Source organism: Echinops telfairi, unplaced genomic scaffold (genome assembly GCF_000313985.2).
Source record: "Echinops telfairi isolate 266 unplaced genomic scaffold, ASM31398v2 ScPeMD7_18;HRSCAF=68, whole genome shotgun sequence".
Taxonomy (NCBI): domain Eukaryota; kingdom Metazoa; phylum Chordata; class Mammalia; order Afrosoricida; family Tenrecidae; genus Echinops; species Echinops telfairi.
In genome coordinates, this window is record NW_022103915.1 from 1,545,180 (window position 1) to 1,567,596 (window position 22,417).

At 42.0% G+C, this 22,417-nt stretch overlaps 1 protein-coding gene across 5 annotated transcripts in view; it reads right to left on the minus strand.

Annotated features, from left to right (window-relative positions):
- The window catches only part of MARK3 (microtubule affinity regulating kinase 3), an 84,628-nt gene extending 62,217 nt beyond the window's left edge, over positions 1 to 22,411 (minus strand). For all 5 annotated transcript variants that reach the window (XM_045287710.1, XM_045287712.1, XM_004698810.4 and 2 more), the window contains exon 1: positions 22,299 to 22,411. In XM_045287710.1, the coding sequence (XP_045143645.1) occupies positions 22,299 to 22,349 (51 nt within the window). In that variant the 5' untranslated portion in view covers positions 22,350 to 22,411. The remainder of the gene's footprint in view (positions 1 to 22,298) is intronic.
- Positions 22,412 to 22,417: the final 6 nt, after the last annotated feature.

Below are 22,417 nucleotides of genomic sequence, written 5' to 3' on the forward strand. Positions count from 1 at the left end.
GATGGAACAAGGTAAACGGAGACAGCCCTGCCACATACCTTTCTCAATTTTAAACTTCGCAGTGTCCCCTTGTTCTAATAACTGCTTCTGGAGCACAAGTGAATGTTTCAGAACTCCTGCTCTTTACAATATCTACAATGATGTGTTATGACCCACACCATGTAATGCATTCTCATAGTTGACACAACACAGGTTGGCATCATTCTGTTACTCTTTGCTCTTGCCTGCATATATCCACCTGAAGGCAATAATGAGATCCCACAGTCTACATCCTCTTCTGAACGTGTGGCAGTTCCCTGTTGATAGATAGCAGCAGCTGGCACATGAACGAAATTCACTGCCATCAGGTCAATTCTGACTCTAAGTGACCCTACAGGGCAAAGCAGAGCTGCCCTGTGCGTTTCCCAGGCTTTAACGTTATGGCAGTAGGTAGTCTCATAACAGTTACTTAATAGATACGGAAATGACAAAAGTATCTGATATCCTCATATGATCAGATTATAGGAAATTTCTCTGTCTTCCAAATTTCTCCCTTCTATTCATTTGTTCATCATAGATTTACTAAGATTATGTGCATACACCAAGCATTCTCAGTGTTAGAAAAACAATAGTTCAAAAGGATGATGGCAACATATGTATAAATGTGCTTGACACAATGGATGTACGGACTGTTTTAAGAGCTGTAAGAGACCCCAGTAAAGTGATTTAAAAAAAGAAAAGAAAAACAACAGTAATAAGGAGAGTAGAGAAATCAGGATTAGGATTAGGGGAGGGTGGAGGAGAAAGAGGGAATCGATCACAAGAATCAATCTAGAACCCCTTCCCAGGGGGACTAATAATAGGAAAGTGGTTGAGGGGTGATGGAGGATGATGTAAGATATGGGAAAAATAATCTATAACTTATCAAGGGTACGTGAGAGAGGGCAGGCAGGGGAGGGAGGGGGAGAAAAGGGGAGTTGATATCAGGGGCTCAAGTGGGAAGAGAATGTTTTGAAAATGATGATGGCAGCAAGTGTGCTTGACACATTGGAGGACTGTATGAATTTTAATAAGAGAAGTAAAAGCCCCAAATAAAAGTATTAAAAAAAAAAAGAAAGAAAAACAACAGTGTATAAACCAAAGTCCCAGGATCTCCTGAGGTAAATGTCAAATGGTTTTGCTAACACAGTAAAAATATATTCCTTAATAATAATAATTTATGAATTAGGAAGGGTTCATGAGGAAGAGGGGAGTGGGGAGGGAGGGGGAAATTGAGCAGCCGATATTAAGGGCTCAAGTAAAAGGCAAATGTTTTGAGAATGATGATGGCAACAAATGTACCTATGTGCTTGACACAATGGATGGATGTATGGATTGTAATAAGAATTGCACAAGCCCCCAATAAAATGATAAACAATATATATTCCTTACAATACTACTACTCAAAAATGTAATAATAATTTTAGTACATGTTTTAAAAATAAGCTCTTCATATATTAAGGTTATTAACTTTTCTAAAATGAGACGAAAGGAGGCAGAATATATACTTTAATAGTTTTATTAGCACTTGAATACACATACACAATTCAGTAGAAGAGCTGTACAACTGTCATATTCAATTCTAGAACATTTTCTTCTTTCTTATAGTCATTGTTATTCAGGATATTATTTTTCTAACTGTGGCAAAAATTATACAACAGAACATTCTCCAATTCCACAACTTCTACTTGTATAATTCTGTGTCATTGATGATACTTTGTGCTGTACAGCCACTATACCAAATTATTCTACCACTGACATACACTCAAAGCCCCCTATAGAACAACCCTTTCCCCTTCACCTATGGTGACCCTTGGTCAATTTTGAGTGTTTTTTTTTTTCTTAGTTTCCCCCCCATAGTTTTCTTGATATCGTATTCACATATCATATAATTCCATGGTTAGTTTTTAAAATGAGTTGTAGAATCACAATCAGTTCAAGTGCTCCCTTGCCCCTCCAGCATTCATTATTCTTCAAGTTCTGTAAACTTTGACTCATCACAATAAAAAGTATTAAAAATAAATAAAAATGAGTGTCTGAGTTGAAAGAGTGCTGTTACTTCGAGGGAATTCAAACTAATGTCTTGAAACAAATGTACATGAATTGCTGAATGGAAAACTGTATGCTTTGTAAGCTTTCATCCAAACCATAATTTAAATTAAAAAGGAGAAACATGAGCTCTCTAGATTTGTTAATAACCTATTTTTGCCTTGATAACGCATTCTTTAGTCTTTCTAGTGTTGGTGGTGGAAATCAGCAAGTTACCAGTTCAGTTCCATGGAAGTAAGAAGGTTCAGGGCTCCATTAATCTGAGGAATTAAATCCAGCAGCTCTGAGCACCTTGTCTTATGTGCTCAAGTGATGCCACACCAGCTACAAAAGAATTAGGTAACTATTTTTTTTTGTTCTCAAGTTGTTTGCTGGCTCGCTATGTAGAGAAAATAATTCCGTGTATGATGTAATTACTTAGTAGTACAAGAATTCAAAGTTATTTGTTAAAATGCAAAGCATCTGAACTGAGTGCTATGGTAATTAGAAACCTTATCTTCCATAGGAAAAAAAGAAAATGAAGGCCAAGTAGAAACAAGATTTAATTTGATACTATTTTGGGTGGAAAAAATAACATTTTAAGTTAAACTCACTAGATTTTTCAACTCAAAGATTGAAAGCAACAAATAGAATATACTAAATTTAACTGTTGACTTTTAACATCAGGGCATTTGTTCTTTGTACGCTTATTAGATTCCTTACTGTAAGCCACATTCTTTTCTGCTTTACGTTATGATGATTTGCATGGGTGTGTATTCTTTTAGGATGTTATGCTGTGGCAATACACACCACAAAAATCTTAGTGACTTAATATGTAAACAACTTTGTGCACACAGTTGACCTTGGCACTTGTCTTCCTGGCAACCGTCCTCCTGTCCAGGCCAATTTGATCTCATGGCCATCCATCTGAGTGAGTAGAGAAGGCAGGGCCAGGGAATCAATCACTGGCAACTAAACACTTTCAGCATGGAATGACACATCCCTATCACTCATATTTCATTGGTCTGAATTAGTCACATGGCTGTGCCCACCTTCAAGGTGGGAGAATGTAATCCTTCATGCACTCAATTGAAAAGTCCATGTAGTGAATAAAGTATTGTCGCCGACAAAGAAGAGTAGTGCTAGGCAGAGATATAGCAGAGTTCCTTGGGAACCGTGAAGAGCCATCAGAAATTCCGACTACTTCATGAGGAACATAGCAGATGACCCACACATAACGCCGTGGGTAGGTTTTTCATAGGTTTGAATAAAGGGACATTCAAACTGAGGAAGCAAAGGTGAGTCAAAAAGGGTTTCGGCTAGCATATCATGAATGATGTCGTGGGATAGGATGAGTGGGCTAGATCAGACTTCGAATTTATTCAATGTTTATGCAATAAATATTTATTGTGTGTGATTTTAATTTATTTTTAATACTTTTTATTGTGATGAGTTAAAGTTCACAGAACTTGGTTTCCATTCAACAATTCAACATTTAAAAAACTAATACTGCCTCTGAGTTGATTCTGATTCACAGTGACCACAGCTCCGTGAGGTTTCTGAGCCTGTGAACCTCTGGAAGATGATAGTCTTCCCTGCTCCCTACAGAGGCCAGTGGGCTTGAGCCATCCTTTCAGTTAGCAGCCCAATACTGATCACATGGTGCCACCTGGGCTCTTCAAAAAACGAGCATAAAGCAAAATCTTTATTTATTGACGCCAAATTAAGGCCTCCCAGTCAATGAATGACATCAGGGAAAGAGGCCAAAACCAAGAAGCCTTTGCAGCGCCTGATCCCTCCACAGGCAACTAACTACCTGGAAATTAAGGCATACTTAAAGCAACATGAAACTGACAGAAACACAACAGAACACTGAACAAAAGAAAAATAGGTATTTTATGGATGTAAAGACCCTCAAACCAAGGAATATATGGAGACTAAAATTATAAAGACATGCAAGGCCTATGTCCAGTCCAGGGCAGTGGACAGGCTCACAGCAAGAGACAGGGACTACGGTGCGCTGTGCAGCGGGAGAAACCACAGAGAAGATGCACAGAGAGAAGCATGCTTACAACTGCAATGACAACAGTGACATGTGAAACAGAATGAGACAAAGGTCCTATTTACAGTGAGCACCAAAATACACTTTACAAAGACACACCACCACATCATACGTAGACCTGGTCACAGTAGCCTCCCAGAACGAGTAGAATGACACAATGATTTACAAAAATAAAGCCAAGAAAAGGGTCTCGTGTGACCCAAAGATGATAATGCAAGTCTACACCAGAGTCAACTTAAAAAGCATCTAATAATATGAATAAGAAAGAGGAACAGTTATTGCTCACATCTCAAGATTCAATCAACTTGATTTCACTTTTATTATGATAACTGTTTCTGGTATAACAGGTGAGCTATCACAGTATAATAAAATACATTGGAAAAATGTATAAGTCTGATCCTCAGAGTCTGAATAGTGTGGATGCCAATGGATTTGGGTTTTGTCAAAAAAGAACTATGAAGTACAGATAAATAATTTCTAATAAAACTGAATGGTATTCTACATTCAATCAAATGCAAGTGAAAGTTGGATATTGAATACGGAGAATTGATACATTTAAATTGTGGTGCTAAAGAATAAAAATGAAAGTACCGTGGACTGCTGTATTGGAATTAAGGTCAGAGTGCTCCTTAGATGGCAAGACGTTGTCTTACATACTTTGGACATATTGTGAGGAGAGACCAGTCGCTAGAGAAGGACAACATACTTGGTAAAGGGAGGGTTAGTGAAAAAGAGGAAGGCCCTCAACAAGATGGATTGACACAGTGGCTGCATCAATGGGCTCAGGCATAGAAACAATTATGAGGACGGCCCAGGAGCATGCAGCATTTCGTTTTCTTGTGCATAGTGTTGCTATGGGTCAGAGCTGACGCGATGGCACTTAACAACAATGAAACTGATTCTGTGACTTCTGGTCAACTAGAAAGGAAGAACAGCTGCTGTCATGCTAACTCCAATCACAGCAATCCCACATGTGTCAGGAGAACTGTGCTCCAGAGGGTTTGCAACAGCCGTTTGGTAGAGGCCATTTGCCCGGCCTGTCTTTGGAGGAGCCTGTGGATGGACTCCAACCTCCAACCACTTGGTTAGCAACCTAGAGCATTTGTGCTAGCAGTCCCAGGGACTCCAGTTCTATGGCTGCTCTTGTTGTTCGGTACCATTGAGCTGGTTCTAACTCAGACTCACTCAATGTACAACAGAGTGAAACCCTGCCCAATCCACATCACCCTCAACAACCACTGCCACATTCGAAGCAGTCACTGTCTAAGCCCATCTGTCAGAGTTTTCTTGGGTTGTTAGTTGCCAACTATCTTCTTTTACAAGCATGATGTCTTTCTTCAGGGACTGTTCCCTCCTGGGAACATGTATAAAGTATGTGAGACCAAGTGCTGCCATCCTTACTTCTAAAGAACATTCTAACTATATTATTTCTAAGACAGATTGTGATAGTTACACAATTTCATGTCAACTTGATAAATAAAAATGAAGGGGTGGAATCTAGCCTGTCAATCAGGGCATAGCCTGGTGATCCCTCCTTGTGGGTTTAACCTCATGTGATTCCTGGGAACTTCCTCTGGAACTTCCCTTTCTCCCTGGAGAGGGAACACATACCTCTCTGCTTGACCTTCCTGTTAAAAAGCCACATGGAGCCACACTAATGGCAGCCAGAGCCCTGGAGATGCATCCACTGCCATTGGATCTCCAGGACTTTCCACCCACCAGCCAGTGATCTTCCTGCATTCGACATCATCACATGTGCTGCATGAGTCTTAAGAGGAATTCATAGCCTAATACTGGACCTAGGGGCTAATATCGAATTTATGGACTTGATCTGGAATGGGCTGGAATGCTTTACTTCTTGATATAAAATTCTCTTTTCACATATGAGTGTCTCTGGATTCGTTTCTCTAGTCTACCTGGACTAACACACAGATGCTTGTTATTATGGCAGTCCATGGTATAGGTCAATGTTCTTCACCAGCACCTTACATTCAAAGGCATTTATTTTCAGTCTTCCTCACTCATTGTTCAGCTTTTGCATGCATATAAGGCAATTAAGAATACCATGGTTTGGGATGAGGCACACCTTAGTCCTCAAAGTAACACTAACATACTTGCTTTTTTAGCTAGGCACTACTAAGTATCAGGCATTACAAGAGGATACAATCTAGCTGGGGCATAAACTGGGACAGTAATTTACACAGGCTGAGTACCATTCCAGTTTCAGGAGAAACTCAGAGTGCTCTAAGCACTGTCCAACAGAAATATAAAATGGGAAACCTGTGCAAGTTTGTTTATTGCCCCGTCTCCCAGAAAGTAAGACACCCCCGAAAATAAGGCCCCCAGAAGCTACCTTAACTCTGGACTCTGGACCGTAAAGGCAGGCGCCACCGTACAGCTCACTGTTGGCTGCAGTGCAGCTGGAGCAGACAGGAAGTGCGAGGTCTCTTTTAATAAAACAATAAACAATAAAAATAAGACATCCCCTGAAAATACGACCTAGCGCATCTTTGGGGAAACAGGGTAGTAGCTACCTTAGAGAGCTCTGGTGCTGTAGTGGTTATGTGTTCAGCTGCTAAGCACAAGGTGAGCATTTCAAAACCACTGGCTGCTCCGAGGGAGATAGGTGGGGCTTTCTACTCCCTAGTCTCGGAAGCTCACAGGGGCAGTTCTATCCTGCCTTATAGGATCGCTATGAGTCAGAAATGACTCAATGGCAATGGGTTTTGTAGACTCGCTCATTAAAAATGTAATAACAAACAAGGTTAATTTAAAGAATATTACTTAACCAAACTTCTCCCCAAACACAAATATAACATGTAGTATTGAAGTATTAAGCATTTTACCTCCTTTTCATGCGCCACAATGTCTTACTAATTCATGTCAGGTGCTCAGTAGCCACAGGTAGGAAGTAAGTGGCTCTTGAACAGGCTTGGCACAGCAAGGTTTCCATGGGGTGAGGGGAGTGGGGTGGGGGTGAGCTAACAGGCGATAAAGGTCACTAAAGGTCAGGCCTCACTCTCTGGCACTCTCTCTTTAGTTGAATTTACCACCAAAAGGTAAATTGTCTCTCTCTTTAACTGAATTTACCACCAAAAGGCTTTAATCCACCAGCTCCTCCGCAGGAGAAACATATAGGGGTCTGTTTCCATAAAGATGACAGCCTTGGAAGCTCCATAGGTCAGATTCAACTCAGTCCTACAGGAAGAGTCAGAATCAACAAGATGGCAGAGGCTTCTCAGGAAGCCAGTCAATCTGCAGTGGCTATTTACAACCATTGGTATAATGGCTACAGCACTGGGCTGTGATCTGCAAAGTCAGCAGTTCGAAACCACCAGCAGCTCTGTGAGAGAAAGACAGGGCTTTCTATTACTCTTGTGAACAGTCTTGGAAACTCACAGGGACAGTTCTGCCCTGTGCTACAGGGTTGCTATGAGTTGGCAACAACTCAACGGCACTGAGTTTGGCTTTTTGTTTTTTTAAATCAGCTTATTGGGGGCGCATACAACTCATATTACAATCCATATGTACATACATTGTGTCAAGCACATTTGTTGCCATCATCATTCTCAAAACATTTGCTTTCTACTTGAGCCCATGAGTTTGGTTTTTTGGTGGTGTTGTTACAGGGTGTCATCAAGTGGGTTCCGATCCACAGCGACCCTATGCACAACAGAAGGAAACACTACCCAGTCCTGCACCACCTCACAATTGTTCTTGTGCTCGAGCCCACTGTTGCAGCCACTGTGCTTATCCATCTCCTTGAGGGTTGTCTTCTTTTTTTGCTGCCCCTCTGCTTTCCAAGCATGATGTCTTCCTCCAGAGACCAGTCTCTCCTGACAACATGTCCAAAGTATGGAAGACGAAGTCTCTAAGGAGCACTCTGGACATCCTTCTTTCATTGGCAGCACAACCTTAAAATAAGATCATGGCATCTACCGGTACCCAATCCACTGCTGGATCGAGACATCGGCTCACTGGCTTCCTCTTCCTGCCCCAGTGCCACTACAATGACAGCAAATGAACCGCTGCTAAGGCACAAAACAAAGAAAATCGAAGAGATGAGAGAACTAGAAAATAGAGGAATGGCAATATACAGAAGAAAATGGAACACTAAGCCTACTGTGGAGAGACTAGACAATCCTGATTCACCTACAGAGTTGTCAGAAGGTTCCAGAATCAGCAATATTAGGCACCTCTGAAAATAGGGTGAAGCAAGTCTGACAACAGGGCTCATTCACAGGCTGTTCAAGAAACAAAATAGAGGGAGGGAGGGGAAAAATGAGGACCTGATGCCTGGGGCTTAAGTGGAGAGCAAATGTTTTGAGAATGACAAGGGCAATGAATGTACAAATGTGCTTTACACAATTGATGTATGTACGGATTGTGATGAGTCATATGAGCCCCTAATAAAACGATTAAAAAAAAAAAAGAAAGCAACAAAACAGATCCCACTATGCCTATTCTGACCAAACAGTTGGAGGTCTCCAGGAAAGCCTCTACATTTAAGGACACAGGCCTAGCTGAGAACAAGGACACGGAGAGCAGGAAGAGTAAGATGACCCAGACCGTCCCTCTGAGCCTCTTCCAGACTCCGCTCCTAGGACCTCGGCATCTAAGTGTAAGTAGCCGCTGCAAGCCCAGTCCAAGTGGTAGAACAAATACTCGAACACCAGAAGCTTCCCATTGGCAGTAAGGCCCAGAGCTTTCAAGACCTACCTAACAGCAGGGAACTTCCAGTCAGCCTTTTAATGTCTCAAGTGAGCGTAGACAAGTAAGACTTCAAACGGCAGTTTCTCAGATCAGCACATCAGATGCTTAACGGCAACAAACCAAAGTTCTGGGGGGAAAGGATTTTCATCCTGGAATTCAATACTCGGGCAGAGCATCTTTCAAGTTTGAGAAGAGAATTAAGTGTTTTCAGATACACACGGATTTAAAATTTACTTCCCAGTCACCTTCTCAGATTCTCTGGAACCACTGAAGGGGAATGGTTCCAGGGAAATCTGAGAATGACCAAGAAAGACGAAGACATGAGATGACAAAAAAGTCAACAGTGAGAAGACAAATGGATGCATAACAAATGTGATGAAGAAAGCTGATGGTGCCCAGCTATCAAAAAGTATAGCGTCTGGGGTCTTAAAGTAAGGTAAACAAGCGGCCACCTAGCTCAAAAGCAACAAAGCCCACATGGAACAACATATCAGCCTGTGTGATCACGAGGTGTCGAAGGGATCAGGTATAAGGCATCATCAGAACAAAAAATCTTACCATAGTGAATGATGGGGGGAGTGCAGAGACCCAAAGCCCATGAGTAGGCCACTGGAGATCCCCTTGCAGAGGGGCCTCTGGGAGGAGATGAGCCAGTCAGGGTGCGATGTAACAATGATGAAAAATACAACTTTCCTCTAGTTCCTAAATGTTTCCTTCCCGCTCCCACTACCGTGACTCGAATTCCACCTTGCAAGTCTGGCTAGACTAGAGGATGTACACTGGTACAGAAAGGAACTGGAAACACAGGGAATCCAGGGCGGATGAGCCCTACAGGACCAGTGGTGTGAATGGCGGTACTGGGAGGGTAGAGGGAGAGTGGGTTGGAAAGAGGGAACCGATTACAAGGATCTACATGTGACCTCCTCCCTGGGGGACAGACAACAGAAAAGTGGGTGAAGGGAGACGTCGGACAGGGCAAGATATGAAAAAATAATAATTTATAAATTATCAAGGGCTCATGAGGGAGGGGGAAGCGGGGAGGAAGGGGAAAAATGAGGACCTAATGTCGGGGGCTTAAGTGGAGAGGAAATATTGAGAATGATGCGGGCAATGAATGTACAAATGTGCTTTACACAATTGATGCATGTATGGATTGTTGTGGTAAGAGTTGTATGAGCCCCTAATAAAACAATTTTAAAAAAAAGTCAACAGTGGATGAACCCAGGATGACCTCATGCGGCAGCCCTTGCACACGAGCCAGCCTGGGAGCGAGCACACAGCAGACAGCAGTGACAGGATCCTGATGGAGCTGAACAAAGAGGAGACAGAAAAAGTTGGGGGAAATGTGAGGATGAATTAGTGACAAGTCATAAAAATCTAAGCAAACAACAAAACATGACCTGTGGGAACTCCCTCCAGCAGAGTGTGACTGTCGCTCAAAGGAGGAAACGTAACCCTGCACACCATATAACTCAGAGCATCATCTACAAGGCCATAGTGATGTAAAAACTGCACAATGCTCCTGCTGAAATTGTGGCTTAACACAATAATAGGAAAACTCAAACCAAACTCACTGTCACTGAGTCAATGCTGAGGCCTAGGATTTCTTTTAACTGTTTATGGGAGCCCGTCTTCCACAGAGCTGCTGGAGGTTTCCGAACCGCCAACAATGTAAACTGCACCCCAAGCATAAGCCACCAGGGCTCCTCTTTGATAATGGAAGGATATGCAAAAAACTATCACAGGTAAGTGGATTCAGACTCAGTAAAGCTATAGGGCAGAGTCCAATGGCTCTATTGGGCTTCCAAGGCTGTCTTCACAGGAGCAGACTGGCACATCTTTCTCCCTCAAATTGTCTGATTCAAACTGCTGATCAAGTGCTTTAACCACTGTGGTCCCTACTGGAAGGATGGGAGTGGTAAAAGATACAAGAAGGGGAAAAGAACAAGGGCAGCAGGTTAAAGAACAAAATCCTTTCTTCCTTAGTGGAAAGATAATAGAAAATGCCTAAAAGTGGAAAAGGAAAAATAAATCAAGTAGCAATAGAATGTTACGTGTTCATTTTAAAAATGAGTCAACTTGGGGGGTGGGGGGGGCCTGATACCAAGGGCTCAAATAGAAAGCAAATGTTTAGAAAATGATGATGGCAACATGTACAGATATGCTTGATACAACTGATGTATGGATTGTTATAAGAACTGTAAGAGCCCCCCCATAAAATGATCTTTTAAAAAATACTGCATTATCAAATTAAAAAAAAAGATTTACTAGTAACTTGCTTGAAGAAATGGGAAATTCTCTTAGGACAGGCTAGATGGCCCCCTTTTCAATTTACACACACCGGGGCCATAAAGCATGAAGCTGGACAAAGAACAGAGAAGTCCAGAAAGGATTAACATAATGGATTAGCACATATGGTCAGTATTGTTATTCTTCTTAGGTGCCATCGAGTCGGTTCTGACCCCTAGTGACCCTAAACGTGACAGGACAAAACCCTACTTCATCCTGTACCACCCTCACAATTTTTTCAAAGTTTGAAACCACTGATGCAGCCAGTGTCAATCCATCTCGTTGAGGGTCTTCCTCTCTTTCGCTGGCCCTCTACTTTACCAAACATGATATCCTCCTCCACGGACTGGTCTATGGTCAGTATAGTGAAGATGATATATACATTAGCCAGAAATACTTATTTGTGAAGCAATAATTCGATTAAAAATCTAAAATCATTGCGACAGGTAAAGCTAGAATTTAATTGGTAAGTGATAGTCCTCAAGATCTTTGCAGAGAGAAAGGGATGGTTTAAAAGATTATAAACAATCAATATGAATTAAAAGCCAGCCAAATGAAACATCAAAATTCTGTTACTGGTGATGAAAATATCTTCTTCTGAGTATTATTAAGCATATTTATAAAGGTGCCCCGGTGGTACAGTGGTTATGCCTTGGGCAGCAATCTGCAAGATCCTCAGTGCAAGATCACCAGCCACTCCACGTGAGACTAGAGTAGACTTTCTACTAGTTACAATCTCGGGAACTTCCAGGGGCAGTTCTACCCTGTCCTATAGGTCATTTTGAGTCAGCACTAACTGGATGACAATGGTATTTTAAGCAAATTTATATACCCCTTTGTTGTCACATTCCCCTTAACTTGCAATATACATTAAAGTTCAAAATAAAGTTGATCAACTTGAACTGCAAAGATCTTTGAAAGTTGTTCAATCCATTTTACCCAATATCAATTACAGTAAACTTACTAATTAAATAAGATTTGGGTTAATTGGTAAAATTTGGTGAATTGACCATGTGAATTGCTCCTCTAGCACACTGGCTTTGATTGAATTGATCATTCAGCATATGGGTTTTCAGCACATTCACCTGGATAGAGAACTCGGGGCACTGACTGAACCATGGTGAGTCTGCCCCCACAGGGGGCATTTGGTAGTTACAATTAGAAGGATACTGCTGCAATCTAGTGGGCTGAGGCCAAGGATGCTATAAATATCCTACCTTGCACAGCCTCCACAACTGATTGTGTCTATTCTCCTACAATCCCATGGCTGGAGTTCCCTGCATTAGGTCAATGAAACTCTTCTAACAGCCCCGGGAGGTTGTCACTATTTCTAATCTCACTCTTTTAAATAAGTAGTTAATGAACAAATAAGTTAACATTATTTGTCTACTGTCATACAATAATATGATATAGGTCAGTGTTATGACAATGATAGTTTAAAACATGTCCTGGGTACAGGTTCATGTCCTGTGTCCCTTAAATCTGGAGGGTGGAGGGTGGTTGTAACAACTTTAACCAAGACAGCACTGTAGATGTGACACTGAATTCTGAGGCCAGGTCACAGAGACATGCAGGCAGCTTCTACCTTATTTGCTGAAACACTGAGCCAGCACACACAGGAGTCCAACTCCTCTGAAATCTCCATCTTGGGCATACCATTCCGGTGTTCTGGCCAGCAGTGGCCAGCTGAGCCCTGCCCTCTAGCCATACCTGCCAAGGTGCCAGATATGGAAGCAAAGCAGTCTAGAAGTGGATCCTCCCACCCAGCTGTTCACACCCGAAGCCTTTAGATCCCCAGCAATGAAGGTCCCCGACACAGTGGGCAGTCAAGGCACCCGGCCAGAGTCCTCACACACCATCTGTGAGCATAATGAGCTAGCTGCTGTCTGACCTCACTAAGTTGTAAAGTGGCTTATTCCACAACAATCACAACTAAATTAATGACACAACAAGAAAACAAATGGTTAAGAACTTGAACTAAAGTAAAACAGAAAAAAATAGGAACATGTTACAATCCTTAAATAGGACGGACCATATGTCTAGCTAACACATTGATGATTAAAAAGAGAAAACAGGTCCTTAGTACACTCCACTAGTAAAGCTAATACTGATCTATGGGAGCCGTGGGCAAGTCTAAGTAAGGCAAGGGCTGGACAAGAAAAAGAAGGCAAGGAGAGATATGGATACAGAATGGGAACAGAATGCAGTTAAAAAGCAATTCAAGGCCACCAGCAATAAAAGCCACTTGCTCCCATTAGAATTACTCTTCTGGACAGACAGCTTAAGTTAGTTGTGGTTCTTGGTCTGCTCCTCTGGGGCTCTCACTCTAGAACCTGTTGGTCACAACATAAATGCAACCGTAAAAGTACTGACTTAATAAAGAATGGGGCTTGACAAAGGTCTGGAATCAACACTTTTGGGCTCAACTTACTCAAATTCCTTATTTAAGCTGTACCAATTCAAATAGTTCTTCATGCAAAATGTCCACACCACAAACCCCACAAAACAATGCCTGAGCTGGCCCCCAACAGAACAGAGGAAACTACTGTTGTTGTTAGCTGCCACGGAGTCAGGTCGGACCCATAGCAACACTATGTACAACAGAAGGAAACACTACACAGTCCTGGGCCATCCTCACAATGGTTTCTATGCCTGAGCCCATTGATGCAGCCACTGTGTCCATCCATCTTGTCGAGGGCCTTCCTCTTTTCCACCACCCTTACACTTTACCAAACATGATATCCTTCTCCAGGGACTGGTCTCCCCTGACAATATTTCCAGAGTATGTAAGACAGTCTTGCCATCCTTGCCTCTAAGGAGCACTCTGGCTGTACTTCTTCCAATAGATTGGTTTGTCCTTTTGGCAGTCCATGGTACTTTCAATATTCTTCTCCAGCACCACAACTCAAATCCTTCTTTGGTTTTCCTTATTCAATGTCCAACTTTCACATGTACAGAGGCTATTCAAAATACCATGGCTTGGGTCAGGCTCACTTTAGTCCTCAAAGAAAGATCCTTGCTCTTCAATACTCTAAAGAGGTCACGTGCAGCAAATTTACCTAATGCAATATGTTTCCCGATCTCTTGATTGCTGCTTCCATGAACATTGACTGTGGATCCAAGTAAAACAAAATCCTGGACAATTTCAATCTTTTAATCCATTTATCACCTTGCTAACTATTGGATCAGTTGTGAGGATTCTGGTCTTCCTTACATTAAGGTACAATCCATACTGAAGGCTACAATCCTTGATCTTCATCAGCAAGTGCTTCAAGTCCTCCTCACTTCCAGCAAGCAAGATTGTGTCATCTGCATATCACAGGGTTAATAAGCCTTTCTCCCATCCTGATGCTGCACTCTTCTTCATATAACCCAGCTTCTCTGGTGATTTGCTCAGCATACAGGTTGAACAAGTACGGTGAGAGGGTACAATCCTGATGTACACCTTTCTTGATTTTAAACCATGTAATATTCCCTTATTCTATTCTCACAATCACCTCTTGATTCATGTACAAGTTCCACATGAGCACAATGAAGTGTTCCGGAATTCCCATTCTTCTCAAGGTTATCCACAGTTTATTATGGCCCGCCCAGTTGCATGCCTTGGCATAGTAAATGAAACACAAATAAACATCTTTCTGGCATTCCCTGCTTTGACTCAAGGTCCATCTGACATCAGCAATGATAGCCTTGTTTGATGGCCTCTTCTGAATCCGGTAGGAATTTCTGGCAAAGTGCTGGAGGAAACTAAACCTCTGGAAATCCTGGCTTGGAGGAATTTTTAAACCTTAAACTAAAATAAACCCTTAAGTAGTCTTGAAACAGCAATAGTTTTTAAAAGTCTGCCTTGTTCATTATTCTCTTTTAAGATCTAACCATATGGGATTGAACTGATAACAGAATTTTCCCTTGAGGGATTGGGTAGAATGTAGGATGCAGGGAGTTTTATGGAAGTGAAACAACTCAGAAAAGAAGGGTGAGAACTGCTGCTTACTCGAAGGATATAACCAATGTCACTAAACGGTACATGCAGCAACTGTCTAAATTGCTTTCTTGCTGTATATATTCTCAATAACAACAACAACAACAAAATAACACTAGAGAGTTTATGAGTCTAACCATAAGTGAGATAGCAGCTCAAGGGCTGGAGTGCAGTGCTAAAGAACTCTAGGCTGAAGAAAGTAGCTTTCAGATGGGGGTAGGTGGAGGGAGAAAGGGGAAATCAATCACAAGGTTCAACATATAGCACCCTCCCAGGGGACCAAACAACAGAAAACTGAGTGAAGGGCGACAGAGGACAATATAAGTATGAAAATAATAATCTATAACATATCAAGGGCTCATGAGGGGGGAGGGAAAGGAGGGGGAAATGAGGAGCTGATATCAAGGGCTCAAGTAGAAAGAAGATGCTTTGAAAGTGATGATGGCAGCATGTGTACATGTGCTTGACACAATGAATGCTTGCGTGGATTGTGACAAGAGATGTAAGAGCCCCCAATAAAAGTATTTAATTTAAAAACAGAAAGTAGCTTTCACAGAAGAAAAGCCTTCTATTCCCATGCCAGTCCCTCTCCCCATCACTATGTACAGGCAGATGCTCCTAGGTCATCATAAAGCCCTAGTTAGCTTCTTGCGCAGATAAAGGAGAGTGTATAGAGTTCACATCCTACTGACAATGGTCTCTATCAGTTGGGCCAGGAACAAGCCAAAGGGGCTCTGTGATATTCAAAGTTAGGCTGCCATCCTGTATCTAGGACCCGCCCATCTTGCTGCGTGTATACCCCCAATCCCTCCTCTTCCTATTGCCTGGATACCCCTAGCTCACTCCCTCCCATCACTGTAATACCTATAGCACAACCCTTTCCTGTGACGTAAGTCTTCACCTGTAATTAGGGGGCTTGCACATCCCCAGAGAGGATAAAAGCTTGTGAAGCATTAAAGTTTCTCTCTCTCCCTCCACGTGGACCATCAAGCAGGGCTGAGGTAAGCAATGCTACCATGTAACATGTCTGACTCCATTTATTTCTGTATATCTCTTTTCTCTCTCATGCTCTCTATAACTTTACTATAATATTTACTTATTATCACTGTACAATTGTGCCTACCGAACCTGTAATGATTGTGCTAGGAGCTGGTTTCTTCTGGCACACAGTTACACAATATTTTCAGAACCTCTAAATAGAAAGCTTGATTAACAGTTTTCTTTTCCTTAAACTTCTATACTGAACAATAATCTGTGTGATTCATAAGGTTATCATTGGCTTAATTTCCCAGGCCATTCTTCCTAGTCTGTCCTAGTTTGGAAGCTTCACCAAAACCTGTCCACCATGGCGACTGTGAGGGTATTTTAAATACCAGTGGCATAGCTTCCAGCATTATATTATCACAAAAGTCACCACAGTGGTGAGAAACCAGGCATGCACTTAGCACTGTAAATGATCAACAAAAGGGAACTAGTCACCTTCTATAATCACACTGGGGGTATGAATCGGGTTTTTTAAAAATCATGGACCCTTAAAACTCAATTAAACCTACTGGGAATCACTATTTTGTCAGCATAGTACAATCTAAAATAAACATCAATTACCGGTAATTTGCAAGTCTTCATTGAGCACTGCCTTAAAGCATGGTCCCAGCCTGCAGCAGCATCACCTGGGAATTTGTCAGAAATATAAATTCTAAAGCTACAATTATAGGACCAAAATCTGCGGAAGTGGGCAGTAACCAAGGCTTTATTACAAGTCCCTCCTCAGGATTCTAATTTCTCTGCAAGTTTGAAATTTTACAGACTAGTTTCCCAAAGCTCAGGGTGCTTGTTCTATAGGAACCAGGTGTCCTTCAGATCCAGAAAGATAAGGTCCCCGGGTAAAACCTCTGAAGCAACTAGACAGTGACATGCACGTTGATTCAGTCTCACATAACCAAGAACTGGATGCACAGCCATCATCAATTTACCAATTTCAGAGAGATAAGAAATGATAATACCTGTATTAATGATAAGTACATGGTGCTTTTCCATACATAGCAAATGCAATTAAAGAACTGGCAAAATCCTAGGTCTCTGGCACTGTGGCAAATCACTTAGGCTTACAAAATGTTCGGTTTTTTTTAATCATTTTATTGGGGGCTCATACAACTCTTCACAATCCATACATACATCCATGGTGTCAAGCACATTTGTACATTTATTGCCATCAAAATGTTGTATGTTTTAAGATTTAAGTAGAAAGTACAATTCTAATTTTGTCAATACAGAAGCTTGAAATTTGTCCATGTTCTAAACAAATCAGCTGTCGAAGAACTAAAATTTAAACTTTTTTGTTGCCTCCAGACACTATATAAATATTATCTTTTGCAGATTTGCCCAGTGCAATGTGTCATTTGAGTACTTGACTACTGCTACCCATGGGTGTTGACTATGGACCCAAGCAAAATTAATCTTTTCTCCTTTTATCATAACTATCCAGCTGTAAGCTTTTTTTTCCTTTTCTTTTAATGTTAAAGTATAATCTACACTGAAGGCTGCAGCCTTGATCTTAATCAAGTGCTCCACTTTCAACAAGCAAGGTTTGTCATCTGCCTATCAAAAGCTGTTAACAGGTCTTCCTCTAAATCTGAAGCTAGCTTGTTCTACAAATATAGTCCTGTTTCTAGGATTATTTGTTCAGTATACAGATTGAATTAAGTATGGTGAAAAGAATACAACCCCGACACACGCCTGTAATTTTAAACCACGCAGTACTCTCTTATTCGGTAGGATCTACAACTTCTTGATCTATGTACATACAGGATCTGCATGAGCACAATTCAGTGTTCTGGAATGCCTAGTCTCCATAATGTTATGTGCAATTTGTTAAGATCTCCACCAATCGAATGTCTTTCCCTAAATACAACAAACAAACAAAAATTCCACTTCACTGCAATCAAGTAGATTGCAACTCACAATGACCCCAAAAGTCAGAATAAAACTGCCCCTGTGGGTTTCCAAGACTATAACTCTTTATGGGAGAAGAAACACTTAGTAAGCATCTTTCTGGTATTCCTTGCTTTCTGCCAAGATCCACTAGTATCAGCAATGTTAGGCCTTATTCCATGTCCCTTTTTTAATTAAATGTAAATGTCTAGCAGTTTCTAGTTGAATCCAATGTGAATTTCTAACAACTCCTTTTCGATGTACTGCTAAAATGTTTTTAAATTATCTTCAGCAAATTTATTTACAAATAATATTAATGGTATCGTTTGATAGTTCCCACATTCTGTTGGATCGCCTTTCTTTGAAGTAACCACAAACACAGGTTGAAAACACCTTCAGATGGTATTCCATCAGTTCCTAGATCCCGGCTTTTTTTTTTTTTTTTTTTTGCCTACGCAAGGCAAGTTCAACTTCTTCCTTCAATACTATTAGTTCTTGACCATATGCTACCTCCTGAAGTGGAAAAATTTCAACCAATTCTTTTTGGTACAGTGATGCTTTGAATTCCTTTCAGATCCGTTTGATGTTCCCTATGTAGTTTTGCCCATAGAATTCTTCTATATCATAACTTAAGACTTGAATTTTGTTCTTCAGTCCTTTCAGCTTGAAAAATGGCAAGCATGTTTTATTTTAGTTTTCTAACTACAGGTTAGGGTTAGAGGCATTATAACAGTTTTTCTTCTGAACTTGCCCCTTGAAATCTCTTAAGATCTTTTACTTCATTGTTTCTTCCACTTGCTTTACATTCTCTACATTCATGAAAAAATTTCAGTCTCTTCTAATAAACATTTTATTTTTTTCCCCTTTTCTTTTTTAAACATTTTATTAGGGGCTCATACAACTGTTATCCCAATCCATACACACATCAATTGTGTAAAGCGCATTTGTACATCGTTTCTCAAAACATTTTCTCTCCATTTAAATGACCTTTTTCTTTTTTCCTGTAGGATGCCCTTCTGATGTCATCCCACAACTCATCTGGTCTTCAGTTATTAGTGTTTTTATAAGTTAAATCTGTTCTTGAGATGATCTCTAAATTTAGGTAAAGATTTTCAGCCTTGGAAACCCTATGGACCAATTTTCTTTCTGTTCTATAAGATCACTGAGTTGAAATCAATTGATAGTAATGGGCGTGGGTTTTTTTATGGTGTTCTAAAGACTGTAAATACAATACCTTTATTAAGCTTCATTTCTTAATATCACTATCAGTTGAGAAAAGATAACTTTCTACTTATGTGAAGCTTTCCATTGTTAAAGAAAGGACTTTTTAGTCACACTCTGTAATGATGTCCTGTTGGATCTCTATGAGGCTGTGTAGTTATATCACTGTATCTCCTTAGTTGATAATTAATAAGTAAGTTTTTGAGAGACAGCTTGGTACTGAAGAAAGCAGAGGGGACTGAGCTGCAGAACTAGGCCCTAGACGAGGCTGTTACTAAAGAGTCAGTGATCACAAGTACATATTTCCTGTGACCTCTCCAAACCTAAGCTTCCTCTGCAAATCCGACTGCTAGCTAGTCCTCTTAAATCCTAAAATGATATGCTCTTTTATATACCCATCAGCTAAAAGTGGATATCCACATTTGGATATACCAAAGAAAATATAGTAGTGCACGAGGGCTGTTGTGTGCCAACTTGGCTAGGTCATGACTGCCAGTAGCATGCAATTGTCCGCCACTGTGTGATCTAATGTAAGTGTCTTCCACTTTGTGGTACTATGTAATTAAGTTCTGTAAATCCTAAACTTGTGTGTTAATGAGGCAGGATTAGGGTGGAGTGTATCTTGAATCATGCCCTTACTAAAGGGAGAGTCACACCCTTGCTCAAGTCACCACCTTGCTCAAGTAAGGGGAGTTTCCATAAGGGCGTAACCTGCATTCAGTATATATGAATGTTCTGTCAAACCACATTCTCATTCTGGATTTTGTATCCAGATTGTCACCATCTGACCTCTGGTTCTTGGGACTTAAGACCTGGTACCTGCCATTTGACCTAATGATTCTGGGATTTGCCAGCTTCCCAGTCCTCTGAGCCAACAGCCTGCTGTCTGATCTGATTCACCAGCTCCTGCAACGCTACGGGTCAGTAGCCTGTCTGAACTTCCGATATGGGTTTGTCATTCTCTGCAAGTAAGGAGACCCTAGCCTGACACTGGACCCACAGATTGGGGCTGCCCGCCTCCACCAGCACAGGAGCCATTTCCTACAGATAAATCCTTATACATGGGCTTCAAAAAGTCCATGGGAAAATTCTGTTATCTTTTCATTCCATTTTTCCACAAACGCTTTTTGAAGCTCCCTCCTATATACGCTTCACCAGTTGTGCTTCTCTATAGAATCTGCCCTAAGACATTATTCTTATTACAAATTATCCACCTTTTATTGTTACAGATCTAATAGGCAATATTTTCACAACTATATACACTTTTTAAAAATTTGCACAAGACCCCTAGGATAAACAGAAAAACAACACTTCTAATCATAATAGCTAAAAAGTTTATATTAACTAGTAAATTTTTTAAAAGTATATTCTAACAACAAAATACTTCCTGGCAATAACAAGGAATTAACTACTGATACAAAACAATGAATGAACCTCAAAAACATCATGCAAAGTGAAAAAAGTAAGGAACAACGATAGTACACCCTATGATTTCATTTACTTGATGTTCTAAAAAACGACAAAACTGCTGGGACAGAAAACATCAGTGACTGCCAGTGGCTGGGACTAAAAGGAGACTGTGTAGAGAGGTTAAATGGTAGTGAGGGTGGTTAAGTTACTATGCAATTGTCAAAACTCATCAAACTGCACACTTTAAAACGGATAATGTTATATCTCAATAAAACGTTTTTTTAAAAAAAACTTTTTTTGAAAAAGGCTGCTCAAAACACTGAAGGTTTCCATTCATTCTTGCACCCTCATCATTCAATTGACACGTTTAATAATTAGTTCTTCAGTAGCAGTGGTTTAAACCCTAAGGGGAGCGTCATAAAGTTAGAATTAAAAATGGTGGTTTTTTTCCTCAAACATGTTGAAGTCCACTCGGATAGTATGTGACCAATTATAGACACCTCAGGTGAAAGAGTTACTTCCAGCACGTGCCAACGCTGGTGAATGCATGCAACATTGTGGTGTAAACCTGATTCTAATACTGGCAAAAATTCCGTTTTAGATACATTCTATTAAGAATACAGAAAAGGCACACTTCACACCCGCTAAGGACCAGGTTAACACTAGCTAATGGTATTTTAAAAAACAGTACAAAATAATTAAAAAACCCAACAGAGAAGTGGTGAAGAATGGGCAAAGCCAGGGGAACCAGCACAGACATCCACCCTGGTCATGCATCCCTAGATGCAAGTAAACCATGTCCACCTCCTGTCCTACGTGGGGATCTACCTGTGTACATTTGAAAGACCCCTTTGGGGCAAGCCCCTCATCATTACAAGCCTGCTGTTCCTGGCTTCGCTGTGAGCATGGAGCTTCTGCTCTGGGTTCCAGGAAGGTTCTGTGCTGCTCTGGGCGAAGGTCAAGATCAGAGCTAACCCACTCACTTTCGGGCTGGTTCCATCCACATTCGGGGCGGCCAAAGAGGAGGGAAATGATCAAGCCGGGATAGGTTCTTGCAGAGCAGGGCTGGGAGAGCACCCCAGCTAGGCTATGACTCACCCTCCCCCCACCTCAGGTGCAGGCGGCCTCCCACCGCACCTCTGACTCCCGGGCGCAGCACCCCTCCCCGCCACACGACACGTTTCGGGGTGCCAGGGCTGCTGACCCCGGCTTACGTAAACGGACTACTTTTCTCCAAGCAAGTGGCCTCTGGAAGATGGAAATAAAGCTACCCGAGCCCACAAGGCCGCGATGCCTCCAGACCTTCCTGACCGCCGGGCGCGGGGTCCGGCCGCCAGCAGCGTCCCGACGCGAGGGGCAGGTCGGGGAAGTGCGGGCCAAGTTCGTGCTGTTCCCGGACGACACCGACAGGCCGGATCGGAACCCGCAGCCGGCCGGCGAACCTCCTTCCCGGAGGGATCGCCACCACTCGTCGTCGTCCCCCGGAACGCGGTCCGGCTCGGCGCGCTGGCCAGGCGAGCAGGCAGCGGTGCAAGAGGGTCCCCTCGGGCCGGCCGCGCCCGCGCTCACGCCTCCGGCTGCGGCCACTCGGTCCGTGCACAGCCCCTCGGCGCCGCCCGGGGCCCCACCCCGCCCGACACTTACGTTCTCCGTGTCGCGCTCGTTCACTGTGGGCAGCGGGGTCCGAGTGGACATCTTCCGGCACTCGGGTGGTGCACCAGGCGGGGGCGACGGCACCGCCGGCCCCGGGGAGCCGGCCACAG